The sequence below is a fragment of the Centropristis striata genome, chromosome 3, assembly GCF_030273125.1.
Source record: "Centropristis striata isolate RG_2023a ecotype Rhode Island chromosome 3, C.striata_1.0, whole genome shotgun sequence".
NCBI lineage: Eukaryota > Metazoa > Chordata > Actinopteri > Perciformes > Serranidae > Centropristis > Centropristis striata.
Window position 1 is genome coordinate 39,112,309 of NC_081519.1, and position 17,884 is coordinate 39,130,192.

Sequence of the window (17,884 nt, forward strand, 5' to 3'; positions counted from 1 at the left end):
AGGTCTCTAATAAATGAAAGTGAGAATGCAAAGAGAACAAAAAACATTCTGAAGTACAGAATCAATTTCTTTTTCCTCTTCAGCTGTGCGGTACTTCAGGGAAACTGTAGTTATGATTATATGGTGCATGTGTCCAGCATGCAGGAGGGATGGAAGGGGAAGTAAGTCATAAGGCAGCTTGGCAGTATATCAGAGGGAGGTAACGTCATCTAAATGATACAAGTAATAGGTAGGTGTGAATCTGTCCAGGCCTGATATTGAGACCTGGCTCAGAATTTCAGACACAGACGGTTGACTTCATTGACTTCATTGTCACTTCTTTTGTTTCCTCCCCTTCGCAGATTTGCAGCTTTTTCTTGCTCTCATCTGTTGCCTCTCTTTCTTCTCACCCTTTGTGTGTGGGTCTCGCTTTCTCATACTATTTAAGTGTTCCGTTTTCCTCTTTTTTTTATCATCCATTTGATTCCTCTTTATCTCCTCTTCCGTGTGTCTCAACTCCCCCACCTCCCATCTTTTTCACTCTTTTTCCACTTTTATCAACTCTCTCTCCTTCTCCTTTCTTCCCCTCTCCTTCCATCTATCCATCCTCCGCTCCTCCCAGCCCAGGCTCCCCAAGTCTTGTACGGTCGCCATAACCCCCCCCCTCCTCCTCCGTGAGCACCTCCCCTGTCCCACTGACACCACACGCTGCTCCCATCCCCCGAAAACCACTTCAAACAGCCAGCGCCATCAAAGCCCACAGTCAGTCAGCCAGGCAGCCAGTCAGCCAGCCAGCCAGCCTTCTGCTTCGACTTAAAATTACTGTCGTCCCAGTCGCAAGGCTGCTTTCCTCTTCTGATACACATCAAAGATCCTCTTAAACTCCCGAAGTTTGCTTTTTAAACCTTTCTTCTTGTTGAGTCTTTTTTATATACATTATTTCGCTGGTTGAGGTTTCTTTCTCTCTTTCTCTCTTTCTGCCTTCTTGCCATCATTTTTTTTTCTCCAACTGGGCCAGGTCAGTAATGACATGCACACACTCTCTTGTGTGGTTCTGCTGTCTTTGCATTTTTCTTCATGACTTTAATTAGTTTCTTTTTCAAGGCGTTGGTTCAGGCTTCACATGCACAGGACACACATTCTCTCTCTCTCACACACACACACTCACAAGTACATGAAGCTGTAGCTTACATACATTCAGATGTGTGTAAATGAATATGCAATATGACTCGTACATCCTCCTTATCAGAACGGAAAAGCCACAGAAAAAGACTTTAGATTATTAGCGTGTGTTCCTCTTTTTGCTGCCTGTGTTACTTTATGTGCAGAAAAAGTGACGAAAGAAAAGCAATAAGAGTAAATGGTGTGTGCAGGAATGGGAGGAACGATTCAGAGAGAGACAAAGAAAATAGAAGCGAAGTGACACATTAGAAAGGCATCTTTTCTATGTTTCAAAGCCTTGGAGGTCACATGTGGTCACTCGAAATGTTTCAGTCTATCATCATCTCTTGGGTGGAGGATGTAATGTTGACATGCGCCAGAGGATGGCGCCCCGTCTGTATGTTAGCCAGGCAGGAACTGGCTCCAGGTCTCATCTACAGGCTGTGTCTATTAAAACAACATTTGTCATTATAAAACAACCTATATTTAGATACAGTTACATCCTGTGCCTTTCTCATTTTACCCAATGAGTTGTCCAGCAGCAGTGGATAAAAGTCTTTTATCTTTACATGTTCTTTGCAGACTATAAGGACATCAGTACTTGTCCGTCTTTATTTTTCTACTTTCAGTAGAATAACAGGGTGAGATTATTACTATTGTCAGTTGTCGTGGCAGTAAGAGCTGTAGTAAGATTTAAATTGATCTTGCTTTATCTGCATGTGAAGTGAAAACCTTGACACGGCCTGGTCTGCTCTTTTTATATCTCAATGTGGGTTTCTCAGAATTCTTGTATCTTGTGTTTTAAATCAGCTTTGAGCGGTGAGATTAAGACATTTTGGGCTTTAATGCAGCAAATTATCCTTATCAAGAACACCACATCACGCAAAACACCTCTAACAGATCGTATACCCCGATGTTTGAAGTAGACAAAGTTAACGGGATACCAGGCATATTTGTTTCACCCTCAAAACAAATGTCCCGTAGTGAGTAACTGAAAGTTGCAGCTCAAGTTGTACTAACCAAATCCCACATTGTATAGCTGTTAAGCTCAAAGAGAAGTTTTATTTAGCGTGCACCCCTATTAAAAAACTTCAGAACCTTTGTGCTCCGTCAGAGAATGTTTTAATATTCAAAAGGAGCCACTATTGTGTGGTTTCTTGCGCCAACGTACAAAATAAAGAGCCACATCAGAAAGCTGGAACAGTCCCTGAGCATTTTCATGTGTAAAGAAAAAAGAGGGAAAACAAATTTGGAGGGGGGAGACAGGGGTATTTATAGAGTGGTGTGAGAGTCTTTGCAATGACAGGAGCCTAATGAAGTGGAGTTTGGGTTTTGATTCACAGTGTGGTGAGTGCGTGGGTCCCTCTGTGACCGTTACTGCATTCCAGCACCGATCCCTCGCTACACGGAAACCAACGCGGGCCACAGGAGGAGGCAGAGGGCCAACTCGAAAATAACGTGTTCCTCTAACCGAGCTAACCTTTCTCACCAACATCAGTCTCGCTTCCAGTGCAGCAGCAGATGTACACAGGGCACAATGGCACTGAGCTCAGACATGGTGACGAGACTTTGTTCTTACACACAAGCTCTCACAGCACAGTATAAGACAGTCTGTCACTGCTGGTGAGTCATTGACACTGTAAATGAGTCAAATAACTCAATTCAGCATGACATAGTAGGGAACTCCAAAATGATATCAACAGTGTGCCTTATTTTAACTTCGATCGTCCAGTGGAAACTGTACTGTGTGTGAGAGTTTGTTAAAGATGTGTAATGAGGAAGCGAGAAACAACAATAATAATGAGATCAGAACCTTCAGTCATCATCAGTGCAGTGAACGGTGTGGATGTTAGCAACTCAGGAAATTCATAAACTGTCTAAATATATATATTTTTTTTATTTTCTATGATTTAACAAATCCAACTAAATTTCTTTAATATAAGCATTCTATGTAGTTGCTGGCAACAGAACCGATACATAAATAAATGATCTTGCCCTCTCTAATGTGGAAGTGTAAAGACTGTGTGCTGCTTTTGTAGGCTGCCCACGAAGTTTAAAAAGTGGCACAAAAGCAGAAAGCCACACACGTCTGCTTTGATGGTAAAGGCCGGTGTCAAATAGGGTAATTTTTTTTTCATAAATGTCACTGTGGTGGTCGAGAGGACAGGTAAAAATGACGACAAACATGTAGGCAGCAGTATACAGGAAACCTCCAAAGGAAGAAGACAAGCAACCACAAGGGCTCTTTGCACACCTCTTCTCTCACACCTTGTCTCATTTCTGCAACGAGAAAAACTGATTGCTGCATTTTTGCATTTTGCTGCAAACAAATAGATTCTGTTTGGTAAACAACTAACCGTCTTGGGTTTTAGTGCCAGAGCACTATATGTTGTTATTGTTTTAGTAGTTTTTAGTGCTCATTGTTGTGTGTTAATGGAATAACTATCACACAGCTGACAGGTAAAGGAAAAAAGAGTGAGACAGCACTTGTGTTACAGACAAAAAAACATTTGAATATAAACTTCATTCTTTTTCCATTTTTGCCCTACCCTTTTCTGTATTCTCAGCATTTTTATAAAACAAACAAGAAGAAGAGCCCATACAAAACTAAAAGGGCATTCAGAGAGCACATATCTCTGCCAAGGCCATGCATCTATCTCAGAATGTTAGCAAAAGTGAAAAATAATTTGTATATCCGCTCTGTGAATCTGATCCGCTCCAAATGCTAATGTTATTTAGTTCAGTTCTTTCTTGGAACATACTGCATGCTTCCAACAAGTTTCTTAAAAATCCGTCCAGTCATTTTCCGTAATCTTGCTGACAAACAGACAAACAAACAAACCAAACCGAAAACATCCACCTCCTTGGCGGAGGTAATTAGACTGCTCATGCATTTTTATCGCACAGTGGTTTGTTTTGTGTGAACTGTGCACTTCTTATAGATTATTCTATATGTGAAAAACACACCCAACAGAAAGCGACCACATTATCCATTGCGGAAGATAACAGTTATTATAATGACTAATTATCTAGTGACGGAATCATTGCCTTTTTAAGTTCTACCTGTGAGAAATGTAAAGCTATTCATTTTGAAGTTCTTGTAGGGGCAGTTGTGAGCTTTGTGAAGGTTAAAATCATTACAGGCTACAAAAATATATTATGGATGTCTAGAGTTGACTCACCACAATCTAAGAATACATAGTTGGGGTGGGAATCTACAAGAGGGGGTGAAAGTATACCCTTTGAGTGTGTTTTTTTCACACTGCCTCTCCGAGCGTGTCTGTAGCTGCAGTTCAGCTCACTGTACCTCAACGTGAGTCACAGTTGTCTGTTTAACCAGCACGTATACACACCTTTGTGGTGTGATTACTGGTCTTGGCCACAAGCTATTTGGGACCCCCTTTCCTGTCCGTGTTCACTCTAACTGCATCTACTTCTTTCTTTCTGTCTCTGTCTTTGTGTCATACAAAATACTGTTTGAAGGCATGTTTAACAATCGTCATATTTGTGCTTTGTGTGTTTTTTTCTTAACATAAAACAAACATTCCCATGTGTTTGGCAAGTGAAACTGTTAAATGAAGCAGTGAGATCTCAATTGAGCGAATTCAGACATACTCACACATGCAAAGACGTGCAGTACGCATGGGTGAAGTGTCAAGATGAGTAGGAGGAGATTAGAATTATCAGATGTAAAAACAGAAAAAATGATGTCTAGGATTGAAAGTAAAAGATAAAGACAATGGCACAGAAGTCGTTGTCCTCTCAGTTTCATCATGAGGTAGAATAGTTTGAACTGCAGCATACAGTAAGTTACTGCGTGTTTGTTATCTGTTCAGTGTTTTTTCCTGTACATTTAATTCAGCATATTTGCTGTTGTTTAATCTGTCTGTCTTTTTGAGGGCACGCGACAGCAGGTTTCCACTAAGGAGATGTGGTTCACTGTTTGGTGCAGTGATGTGATGTGTAGATAGAGAAAAACAGACAAGCAGTTTTTTTTTTATGTGTGGGCCTTTTCAGATTGGCCTTCGCAGCTGTACACAGCAACATGTTACAGCAGTATGTTACAGTCGGTGTCTCGGGGGCAGCGCTTTGATTCGCAGAGGCTCCTCTGAAATCGTACTGAAAACGAGCTCATATGTGAATAATGAAACTAACACCAACGCATAGTCACACTAAAAGCGCAACTCGTTGACAAATCAACTTTGTGAGGGTGGTATCAGTGAATAGCTCGGTGGCTTTGAAGCTAATAAAATGCCAAGAGGGGTTCTGTTTTTGTGTCACAAGGGCCCTAATTGAGCAGAATCATTAAAAGCCACAGTGAACAAAGGCAAAATAGTTTCAATACGGTGTTTGTTGTGAATTTAAAGATCACTGCTTAAGTGTGAAGAACTGTGCTGCATGCTTCTGTCTCTGCAGAGCCATAATCAATATGAGGAAATTAGCTTGGTGTTTATTTCTGCAGCTGATTGTTCTGTGCGCCTCTGAGTGTATCAAAGTGCAGATGTTGCCACTCGGCTGTACATTCTGTGGTGGTGGTTTAAATGCTCTGACAGGGTGGTGTCTCCTAATGAGCGGGACATCTAAAGGCACAGAGCCGTGACTTTGCTGCTGTGGCACCGCATGGGCTTTAACTTTTCTGTCTCTGACTGCTATTCAGAAATTCATGGAGTATTGCATACACACACACACAAACAAACACACACACACACATTTATTGTCATGTATTCCTTTGCTGTGTTTGATCATGCACTAGTCCTCTGCAGCAGCAGGCCGGTCTTGCTCCCCATTTGTGCCCACAATACAAGTCGTGTTTGTTTGTTTTTTCTGAATTTCTCTGTACCCTAGTTTGTGTGTGTGTGTGTGTGTGTGTGTGTGTGTGTGTGTGTGTGTGTGTGTTGAGGGAATTTCCCTCTGTAGCATGTTTTTCACAGTTCGACATCAGTAAGAGAATTTGTGTCAGGGACAGTTTGACACTGTTGCTTTCTGCCTATTTCTCTCATTTTCTTCTCTAATTCTTCACTTCTCTGTCTTTATTTTACCTCTCTTTCTTTCTTTCTTTCTTTCTTTCTTTTAGTTCATGTTCTGACACTATTCTTCATGCACTGGTGTCTCTGCACCTCTGACAACCACTTTCTGTAACATACACCAAAGCACTGTGTACCAAACACACTGCAAGAATGCAAAATCACACACTACACCACACATTACATTTAGGCATCTCTTCCTCCGCTCTAATATGACCTTTACAATACCCATCTCAGTGTCACAGTTTCAGGTTCGTTTATTCTCTGCCGGCAGCCATTTGCAGACTTTTTGTTTTTTTTGTGGCTTGCTGCCAACCAGCTAAGAAACGACTGTAATCAATTGAACTAGACTTCGACCGTGTAGACTTTCATATCAATGTGTTTGTGGTTATTTTCACCATCATTAGACAAGAATGTTTGCACTTCCTCTTCTCTGGCCACGGAAATGTAATAAATGTGCAGCAAAACATCACATTACCACCATTCCTATTGGTTAACATATAATTTAGAGCATTTAATCCTCCATTTGCTGTCAGCATTTGTGATATAATCTGTAAAACATTTGGATAAATTGAAATTAAGAGTTGCATTCCAAAACAAGGCAGCCACTGAAAGGAAAATTCAGCAGTGTTCTGTAAAGTGAATTAAACTCACTTTGGAATATTATAATCATAATAATACACTCGCCTATGAACTTATAATTTACACCATTTTGAATTTAAATCATCAAAAGCTATTTTGATTTGGGTGCAGAAGATGTACAAGTCAAACAAAGTGTGTTCATTATGTATTTGGTGCATGTGCAGCAACACAGTTAGACAAAACTCAGTTGACATGTAGACATCAGTGAGGTTTTTTTTTCACTCTCAGTGTTAGGGCAGGTCAAACCAAACCAGATCAGGCCAAGGTGCCAAAGTCAGAAGGAACGAACACCCTGAGAGAGAGTGTGAGTCGCTGCTACAATTGAGGAGATCAGGTGGGAGGTGTTTGTTCTTGGTTGCGGTCCTCCCCTGAGTCATTGTACAAATGTCAGACAGCAGGTATGAATAGAGGAGATTCACAGTGAGAATCTTTTAAATGGCATATGTTTGATTTCGGCAAGATATTTAAAGAATCGCTGTCTGCATGAGCGTGCTCTGCAGATGAATATGGATTTACCACATCTCTGAACTGCTCTCATAGGTACTGTAAAAATGACAATGCACACATCTTCCTGTGCTTGCTTTTTGTTTAGCGTGTGTGAGACCGTGACCCTCGTGGTAATTTATTGAGTTCAAAATAGCAAGTGTCTTTTGATACCTGTGAACAATGACAGTTTTAATAGCCTGGAGGATGTATTATATCATGCATTGACTTGAATTGAACATTTAAGAAATAATATTTAAAATGTGTTTTTAATATCAAAAAGAGCTCTGTTACAAAGTGTGCTGCATCAGTGTGTTTTTAATTATGCCTCATTGTATTTAGTTGATGATATCCGTTCTTCTTTATGACTGTTTTACCACCTACATTGATACTAGTGCAATATGTCACATAAAGAGCAATGTGGGTTTCATTTCTTGGTGTAACAGATACCTCTTGCTTAATATATCAGTGTAGAAAGTGATTTGATGTAAAACTTTCAAAAGTGCACATGAAGTTGAAAATGCCAACCTTAAAAAAAAGTAGAAAAAAATTAAATTCTATAACTAAACAAAGAGCTTAAACATATACTTGATTTTAATTCCTATGTATATTTAAAATGTACTTTAAATGGTATGTATATTGTGTGACATGGTCATTTTTTGTATAAAACAAAAAACGGACTTTCATGACACATTTAATTCAGACACAAGTATTTCTAACAACCATATCAGGAATGCTAAATTATGTGTGCACAGTTTGGATAGTTAAAATATATATATAATATATATATGTATGTGTATATATATGTATATATATGTATGTGTATATATATATGTATATATATATATATATGTATATATATATATATATATATATATATATATATATATAAATATAAATATAAATATATATATATAAAATGTCTTTAACTGATATTTGCATACAAAGTTATGTATTATGTTGTTTTTATTTCATGTGAGACATGAAAATACATTAAATAACACTGATAGCATTACATTAATGTTGCTCTGGCTTTTATTTAGCGATCTTGAATTGTAAGACTCAACAGAACGGTAACGATTACATTGCGTGGTAAATTGGGCCTGGCCTTGTTTGTTGCCTTTAAAACCAAAAGAAACAAACAAGGTAATTTCTAGGTAATTATTCCGTGCTTACCATTTAGCCACATAATTACTAAGTCAATACCAGATCACATGTGTGCGTCGTAAAATAAACTGCAGCTTAGCGTGTTGCTGTACAGTAGATGCCCTCTGGGATATAAACAGTGCAGAATTAGACCGGCTCTGAAACTCTGTGCTGCTGGGAGCCAGCAGTGCAAGAGAAATGTTGATTTATTTTTTTTTCTTTATCTTTTGTGCATTTTCAGTTGTGGTTTGTATTTTAGTGTGGCTGTGTCAAGATTATTTTCTGTCTGTGTCACATTCAAATGTGCTTATGACTGCATTCAGACCTTCTCCGTCTCTGTCTGGCAAAACTATGTCAACAATATCAGAACTACTGCAAATCATCATTTTTTTTAATCTTCAGATCGGATTCAAGATGGATCACAAGAGATAACAAGAACAGTGATGTGTTTTCTCAGGATAAAACTGAAGCTGCAAATAGTAGACTTGTTTCTGGCATGCAGACCGTCAATCTTTCAGACATTCAGTCACTGTCAGGCAGGAAAAGCGACAGAGGGATTAAAATAGTGCTGCAATGTTTGATGTGAACACACTGTTGTTGTCAAACGATCAGAAAGAGTCCCCAGAAGACCAAGTGATCGACACTGTTAAGCATGATGCAGCACTGTTCGTCTAGCACACTCTGGATATGAGTCACATTCTTCCCACACACACACAGTGAATGCACAATCGCAGTATACCATTTTCTAACTGAGTTGTTCTGTTTGTTATTTGGTATTCAGCATCTCACAATAAATTACACATTGTAAAACTTTTGCACATTACATGGATTCATAACTCTTTTGTACCACTACCTTGACATAAAATCCCAAACCTCCTGTTTAAAGATTTAGCTGTCCTGCCCAAACAAAAAAAAATGTGAACGATGCAATCGCTATCCAAATAAATAAATCAACGGGCCAGATAATGAAAGCCATCCCAGCGCGGTGCTGCTTTAATGACAGCACATATAGGCTCAGTGTCACTCACTGTCATGGGAGGGAAAATTAGAGCCAATTTGATGCTAATCCGGACCAGATTTTTCTCTTTTTGGGCCCAGCGGTATGTCCTATCATCTCAGGAAACTCCTGCAGGGCTGATAGGACGACCTCAACTACATCATATAACTTCATAGCTGTCTGCTGTAGGGAAGCACATTTGATGACCAATTTCACCCCCCATAACTGCAAGTCATTCCTGCCCATGTTAGTAGAGCAGCATGGAGCAGAAGCTTGGATGACTGGCCTCGGGTGAATCAGAGTTTTTGCATGAGCTCACTTCATACAGAGGTGTAACAAAGCTGGGGACGGTCGTGCAACTAGATGATACAAACAGAGACATATGTAGGTGTTGCATTTTGAGATTTGCTAATACACTCATCAGTTTACGTACATTAGTGTTTTAGGTGTGTGTTTGCGGGCCGCCCCCATGGCAACATTGGGCCCCCTTTTGCTCTTTCAGTAACAGAGTGAGTGTGTTTGTTATCTGTGTGTGTCTTCTAGATGCAAAGTTGACGACATAGATTTGCTGAAACGTCTTCGTCGGTGTGGAACAGTGTTTGGCCTTTGTCCCTGAGAGCTGTGGGCCGTAACTGAATGTGTCAAAAGCAAAACACTCATCAATTATTGCGAGTCAGTGTGTGTGTTTGGAACAGCTCGAACTGAAATGAAAATCTTTCAAGAGTGACTGAGTGTTGTTTTGACAGTTTAATGAATAAACTGTGTTTGTGTTTTGTGAAATGTATTGAGCTGTGAAACCTTATTTTCACTCTGATCTGATGAAAAAAAAGAGGGACATTTATTTTAAAACGAATAAGAAGCATGACGACGTTGTATTGTGAACTTCATCAGAAACCTTATTTTAACAACAACATAGAAAGAAGAATTAGCCCTTTGTGTGTTGGCACGGTCTTTGTCCCCCCCTCCCCTTGACAATGGTTTGGCTTTCTCCAATGATATATTTCAAAGGCACTGGCAGAGTCTATGTGTGTTCTTAACTGGTCATTACTTGGTTGTGATTAGATATTGCCAATCAGTGAGAGGAAAACAGAGAGTCCTCAAAAAAAGCCTTGGAAATAAGAGCCTACAGCTGAAATCCCAGGCATGTGTTTGTGATTGTCATTTATTGTCTTTGCCATGGGAAAAAGTCATGCGCCTTCCCAGTCGTGCTGCAGTATGGGCACCAAGTACACTTTTAAATTACAATATGTTATGTATTTTTTGCTCTCACTGCTGCACTAAATCCCTGTAGCGGCACAAGTCAAACAAGTGCAAAACATGTAGAGAAAAAAAAAGATTTTCTAGAGTTGCACAAATTGTGTTCTCTAAAGGCAATTACACATATAAACAGTTTCAGCTAAGATGTAAAATTTAGATAGTGAATTTATTGAAATGATGGCCCTTTCAGATGTCACGTGTCATTTTCATTTTTAAATGAATCTTTTTCAAATTACTTTTCAGTTTAAAAATGAAAGCCACACTTCACTCTCAGTACCCGTAAGAGTAAAAAGTACCTAAATTATGCTGAAATTGATCAGAAATGACTACTAACACCCAATATTTCTGTGTCAAAAGCTATATATTGTGATGATAGCTCAGTGATATATTTGAAATATTGTTATTTCCAGTTGGGACCCTGCTTTTTTTTTTTTTTTTTTTTACAGTTCTTGATCTCCTCTGCAGAAATGCATATGTTGCATGCTGAGCTTGTCTGCTTCTATTGATCATAATCTGCAGATCAGACCACACAAAGCTATATAAAATCTCTCATGATAAGAAACACATTGAACAACTTCACATGAGGACAATTTCATTCCTCTGGCTTACAGCGGAATGAAACTAACTGGAATTATAATCCTTTTGTTTGTATTTGACTTCAAACAACATGTACGATACCGTTTAGCATTTACTGAACTAAAATCACTAAATTTCTTGTGCGTTTTTCCCCCTGTTTGGTTTCAGTTCCCTGTGAAATTTTTTTTAAAAGTTGGTCATAATCTACAGCTGAAGTGATAAGAAACTTGTGTCTCTTGTCTGTTGAAAAATGTTTGAAAATGAATATGAATACATATATTATAATATTTACATACAATATATACAAAATAATATTTAGCATCTCATTTAATGTCAATTTAAGACACACATTTATAATTTTTGATTTTCAATATATAACCCTGATTCTGAAAAAGTTTGAACAATGTGTAAAATTTAAATTAAAATAGAATGGATCATATTCAGAATTCAGAGTATATTTACATAATAAACTATTATAAGTTTGAACATAAAATATACTGTCTTTGTACAGTTTTCAATTGAATATATGTCGAGGAGGATTATAAAATTATTGCATTCTGTTTAATTTATGTTTTATAGAAACATCGCAACTTTTAGAAATACAGAGTACAGTAATTCCTTAATGAATATACCATTTGTTTCCAGCACAGCATTTTTTACAGAGTTATTACAAAGTCTAGAACATTTGGTAAAAGCTTAACTTTAATGGTTATGTTTTAAAGGTTGATTTTAATCCAAAAATCTTGATTTCCTTTGTCTGTGTGTCATCTTTGCAATTATTCATATAAAACTAAAATCTTGTAATATTTGAAATGAAACAATCCCATTGTCATTTGTTTGAAAAGGTTTTTTTCTTGTTCTCATCATTCATAGCTGGATAAATCCTCTGTTAATCCTTGACTATGGAAATTAGCAAGCATCAAATAATCATGATCTAGAACAAACAATAACAGTTCACACGAACAGCTGGTAAAATAAACAAAATAACAGTTTACATTGATTGCTGTGGGTATAAAGGAATTCTGTAAACTTTATGTTTCCCCCCATTGCTATAATAAAGGATTTAAGAGTCTGGAAATATTTGGTTTATGTGTTTGAATTTTACTCTTAAAATCTGTGTGAACCTTGAGTATCTTTTGAGTCACCTCAAATTTGTCTTTTCTGTTTTTCTCCTTCTCACAGTGGATGCTGAGCAAGTGACTTCACTGGGATCTGAGGGGGAGGATGAGGTGGGCCTGTGGAGCCTGGAGCCCCAGGACTGCCAGGAGAGCCTGGACAAGACAAGCCTGACGCCTAGCGAGGGGACGGAGGAGCCCGGCAGCCCTGCTCGCTCCACGCGACCACACAGTCTCAGCCCCGGCAGCAGGAACTACTGGCCACAGGTGGAGCAGGAGGCAGAGGCCGCAGAAGACGCCACCACCTCATCTGCCACTGACAGGGAGGGAGACCAGGAACCATTGAGGATGTACCGTAAGTTTTAAACAGAAAAAAACAAAAACTTCTGCTAAGAAAGTGTGTAAAGTGTAAAATTTGATGCATGTTCTGTATGAGACTGCTGTGTAGGACAGCACTGTATGTGTAAACAAGTTTACAGTGTTTTTCTGATGCAAGACGCCACCAGTCTCATGACGCCTCTCAGAGCCCTCTAGATACACCTTCATATCAGCTCCTTGTGAAACCATGCCTTCCCTACAAGCTGTTCCATTTTTTCACTCTTCTCTTTGAAAAGGCAGCCTTCTGAAAGCATGACAAAAGAACTCATCCCACACAATGTCACAATATTTCCATGCATCAAAGAGGTGACGTTACGGTACTGAAATCAGCACTGCGCGACGCGAGGCTTTCCCTTTTATTTAGGAGAGATCAAAGGCTCACGCGGCTTGCCTACTAACAATCACTTAGCTCCCTCGCCTCGTGTGATTTGGCCTTGCCTGATGAAGGCAAAACTGAGTTTTTACAACACTCAACCACACAGGCTCTTCCCTTCACCACATAAAAAACAGCTCAAAATATGCCAACATCTGCAAACATTTGAAAAATCTTCCTCAAAGTCGCAGTAAGCTGACTGGCTTGATTCATGATAGGAGGCGCCGTCCCTTCTTCACGTGGCTTTCTGTCTCTGTCACTGCACTCAAGGACACAAACGAGAGAGAATCTAGTTTCATATCTGGCCAACTAGTCTCCCGTCAATACATTGTTTTATCTGTCAATCTGTAAGTAAACTATTTACTACCATTAGATTCAGTTGCAGTGTCACTTTATGATGGATCCCATCTCACTCTGCACACATGAATATATGAACAAGATATGTACATTGACACACATAGTACATGAAAATGTAACAGCAGCAAAGGTTCAACAAGAACGCTGACCAGTTTTAAAAATTATAAACTCAAATGTAGGAATGTCATATATAAAAATGCACAATAACTGTATTGTTTATGTTCCTTTGTGCAGCTTTCGTTGTAATTATTCTCAGCTTTCCTTCTCTGCCAGGATTTTAATTACCGTGAGACTTTTGAATAAGGGAAAAAATAAATAAATATCTTCATGGCTTAGTGTGTGCATGTGTCAGAATTATGTATAACATTTGACAAAATGCAGGCACAAAAGACAGCAGTTTCATGTAAAATCTCACCTTTCTTTTTATGGATTTTACAGCTCCTCTGTATTTTTTTTCTCTGTTCCAGGTAAGAACTCAGACTCCCAGAATTCCTTGGAGGACCTTGCCCACTTTGAATTTCTGGCCCAGTTGAGGAAGGCCTCTACCTCAGCCAGTCTCTTGGACCATCTGAGCCACAATGGCATGGCAGCGGTGTACCACCCGGGCAGCAGGCACGATGAGCTGCCGCCTGCCATCTGGTCACCAGGAGCTCAGCACAGCTCACCTGAGGGAGCAGGTAGGCCGATGAGGGAACAGCTGCAATGATACCAAATATAAAATCAACAAGTGTGAAATGACTGCTCCTGAGCCAGGCATTGTGTCATGAGAATGTACCGCTCAGCTGCAGGCTGATAGCTGATCATTTGATTCTGAGAGAAAGGAAAGGAAAACTTTTTCTCACACAAGCTTATCAACCACTTTCGGTTCACAAAAGGCCTTTGACTATATCTGACACAGGGTAACTCCTTTGCTCATCCATGTTCAAGCACATTTAATAGTGTATATAAAGGCTTGTGTCATAGATTATGTCTACTGAGTTAAATATAATACAACCATTTCAAATACATTTAATCAATCAAAAAAAAACATGAGGTTAAAATAATTATCCCATGTACAATTTAACTCTGTCAAAACAAATAACTACAATTAAGACATGTTTTCAGTATTGTCATGCAAATATGCAACATACTTAAAGGTGTAATATGTAACATTTCCATGTATAAATGTCGAGAACTATGGTATATATTTTGTTTAAGTGATGCTACACTCAGTAAAGACCTAATTTATTGATTTGATGTTTCAATACTGATCCAGCCTGCTACGATGTACTGCTATGACTCATGCCAGCCACTAAACTAATGTGTACACTTACCGTATGTTAAACATTACACATGCATAAAATAATTTGCAACTTGATTGTTTTGACCACAAATAAGAGCTCTGAGCTACCCCACGGGTGAATTTGCCACACAATGTTAGCTACAGTAGCTGTTTGGCAAGCTGAATGTCGACTCAACTAATGGTTAGTTAGCCTGTTAACATAACATTAGCTAACATTACTTGAGGCTATTTTAAATTAAAAGTAAAAAAAACAAAACTTTAACACACTTCAACTCGTCTGTGAAAAATATTTCTTCCTAAATCGGATGTGATAGATTTTCATTGGCAATGGTGGCTTTTTTACTGTTTTATTTGTGAGACCCCTAGCGGCAGAAATTACACACTGTGCATTTAATCAAGACTTTAAATAGTAAACTAAAATAATTTGGAATCTTGTTCAGTGCATGCTGGGAAATGTTCCGGCCCAACACAACTTAAAACAGTTAAATAAATATGTTATCATTTACACAGTCTGTTTCAAATGTCACCTCTCTCTCTCTCTGGACTGCAGATGCAGGGAGGACCCAGCAGGCCTGTCCATTCTGTCACAGGATGTATCAGCGAGGAGCCTCTTTGAGGGACCACATCAAGTACTGTCAGGAGAGGGAGGGGGGCCACATGGTCTGTCCGCTCTGTGGATACACTGCCACCCATAGGGCACAGATGGAGCGGCACTTGGCACTTCATAACCAAGTTCAGGACAAGGTGAGATACACGCAGAGAGCAGGAGAACGTTTTCATGTTATAAAGATATTTATTTGTGACTTAAAATCATGCTTTTTACACCCTAAATTTGTCCTTAATTGTGTTGTATTATAAAGTAATAATAATGTCCTATCCTCCTAGAGTGTCATCACTTTGGATCAAGGCGTTGAGACGAGGAAGTTCAAATGTCTGCAGTGTGGGAAAGCATTCAAGTACAAACACCACCTCAAAGAGCATCTCCGCATCCACAGCGGTGAGACAAAATAACATCAAAACAGTTGTACTCACCCATCAATTTGCTATTGTTTCCACTATATCGCTACCCCTCACTTATCATGTCAGTTGTATGGTATTCATAATTATACCTAATTTGATGTGTTGACAGGAAACAAGTTAAAATAATCCACAACAGGATGAGATAGTTATGAAAAAAATGCTGAAGGTATTTTCAACCTACTCTCAGCATCTTTTGACGAATAAATCCCTCTTGTGTGTCACCCTTTAGGTGAGAAACCTTACGAGTGCTCCAACTGCAAGAAACGCTTCTCTCACTCCGGCTCCTACAGCTCCCACTTAAGCAGCAAAAAGTGCCTGAATGGGGGACATGCAGGGGCAAACACAGGAGGAGCATTTAATGGACACAGCCAAAGCTCTTACCACCCCTCATTTCCAACTTCTCCCTCTGCAGGGAGAAACAGTACTGACAAGGGCTCTCCGTTGGCGTCCCAGGGCCAAGATCATACCGGGCCTCTGGGTCGAATATCAGAGGATCCTCACCAGCTTTCACTGCAGGACCCCAACCACAACCCCACGGGCTTCCCCAGAGCTTCAGACCTGGCTCGGCTTTGGGACCCCTCAGCCGAGCTCTCTCTGAGGGCCAGTATACTGAAAGGGACTACCTTGCTGCCTTATCTGCACTCTGGGACCAAGTTTGAACAGATGCTGCAGGAGATGCTTCACAGGGAGGTGAAGAAAGATGAGGAGATGGACAGGGGAGGAGGAGGAGGTGCAGTGGAGGAAAGGAAGGTGATTTACAACGGGGGAGGGCCTGACAGGAAAGTGTCGCCTGACAGGAGAAGAGAGGCAGTGAGGTCAGGTGAAGGGGAGAGAGGTGTACTGGGAGTGACGTGTCGTTGGTGCTCCCAGCTTTTCCCCAACGTGGCGGTGCTCCTGCAGCATGAGCGCTACCTCTGTAAGATGAACCGAGAGGCAGTGGAGGTGCTCGAGAGTCTTCGCAGCAAAGAGCACTCCTCGCCACCTTTGTTCTTCCCCAGATCTGCTCTCCAACCGGAGAACAGCAAGCCAAGTGAAGCAACCAACGGCCTCTCTGGAAACAAATCACCGTTACAGAAGCCCAGCTGGCACTCTGTGCCTCAGCAGCTTTTGGTCGCAATGCACTCTCCCCCACAGTCCCACCATGATGCCCTGGCCTCACGAGCCTACTGGTCCAGCCAGGAAAAGGGAAGCCCGAACCAACCAATCAACCACTCCCCAGAGCTCTCATCACCCCGTGTCAGAAGGAGGGTTCCCTCTTCAGGATTCGGCTCTCCGGTCTGCCTGGACCTCACCAGCTGTCCTCCTGAACTGACGTTGCCTAAGAACCAGACCAGCAGCCCCTGGTCCGCACAGAACGAGCCGCTGGATCTCTCCCTGCCCAAGCAGCTCTCAGACCAGGAGGGGAGGAGAAAAACTGTAAACGGCAACTCAGCCAGAGGAGAGAGGATAGAGCGCGGGACCCAGCAGCTTAGCAGACCAAGTCCAACCTCACATCTCCCCCTTCACCACCACCCGGTCTACAGTGGGGCCGGAGCGCCTATGTTCCCTGGTTCCTTATATAATGGTTTTCCTATCTTCAACCAGTCTGGTTTAGGGCTTTCAGGGCACGATGGCCTTACAGGGATTCCATTCAGCCAGCCAGCAAATAGCCCTGGGTTTCTCTCTCCTATGGCTTACATGATGGAGGCAGACGCAGAGGCGACGCTGAAAAAGATGCACCAAGAGAGACAAGCCCTCATGGTGAGAAAGGCTTTTAGTCAAAATGACTGCAGACACAGCAGCAACAATACATATATCTGATTCTAAAATGTGATTCTGAAAAATGTGTAGAATTTGTACAATAATAATGTAAATATATCATGATACTCACCTTCATGTTTTCTGTGCAGGGTGAGGTGTTAAGCCGTGGAGCTCTGGACTACCTCTCTCTCATGGATGACGGACTGGAGGGAGATGGAGGACCGGGGAGGAAAAGACTGAAGAAGACAGACGAGGGCCTTTACGCTTGTGACATTTGTGAAAAAACCTTTCAGAAGAGCAGCTCTCTGCTCCGGCACAAATACGAGCACACAGGTTTGTAGCTTTTGCCAAAAC

General features: G+C 40.5%; 1 protein-coding gene across 1 annotated transcript in view; it reads left to right on the forward strand.

Moving 5' to 3' along the window:
* The window catches only part of LOC131964697 (zinc finger E-box-binding homeobox 2-like), a 29,338-nt gene that overhangs the window by 8,382 nt on the left and 3,072 nt on the right, over positions 1-17,884 (forward strand). The window contains exons 2-7 of the mRNA XM_059328441.1: positions 12,448-12,735; positions 13,956-14,165; positions 15,321-15,514; positions 15,656-15,767; positions 16,020-17,530; positions 17,680-17,863. Of these exons, the coding sequence (XP_059184424.1) occupies positions 12,448-12,735; positions 13,956-14,165; positions 15,321-15,514; positions 15,656-15,767; positions 16,020-17,530; positions 17,680-17,863 (2,499 nt within the window). The remainder of the gene's footprint in view (positions 1-12,447; positions 12,736-13,955; positions 14,166-15,320; positions 15,515-15,655; positions 15,768-16,019; positions 17,531-17,679; positions 17,864-17,884) is intronic.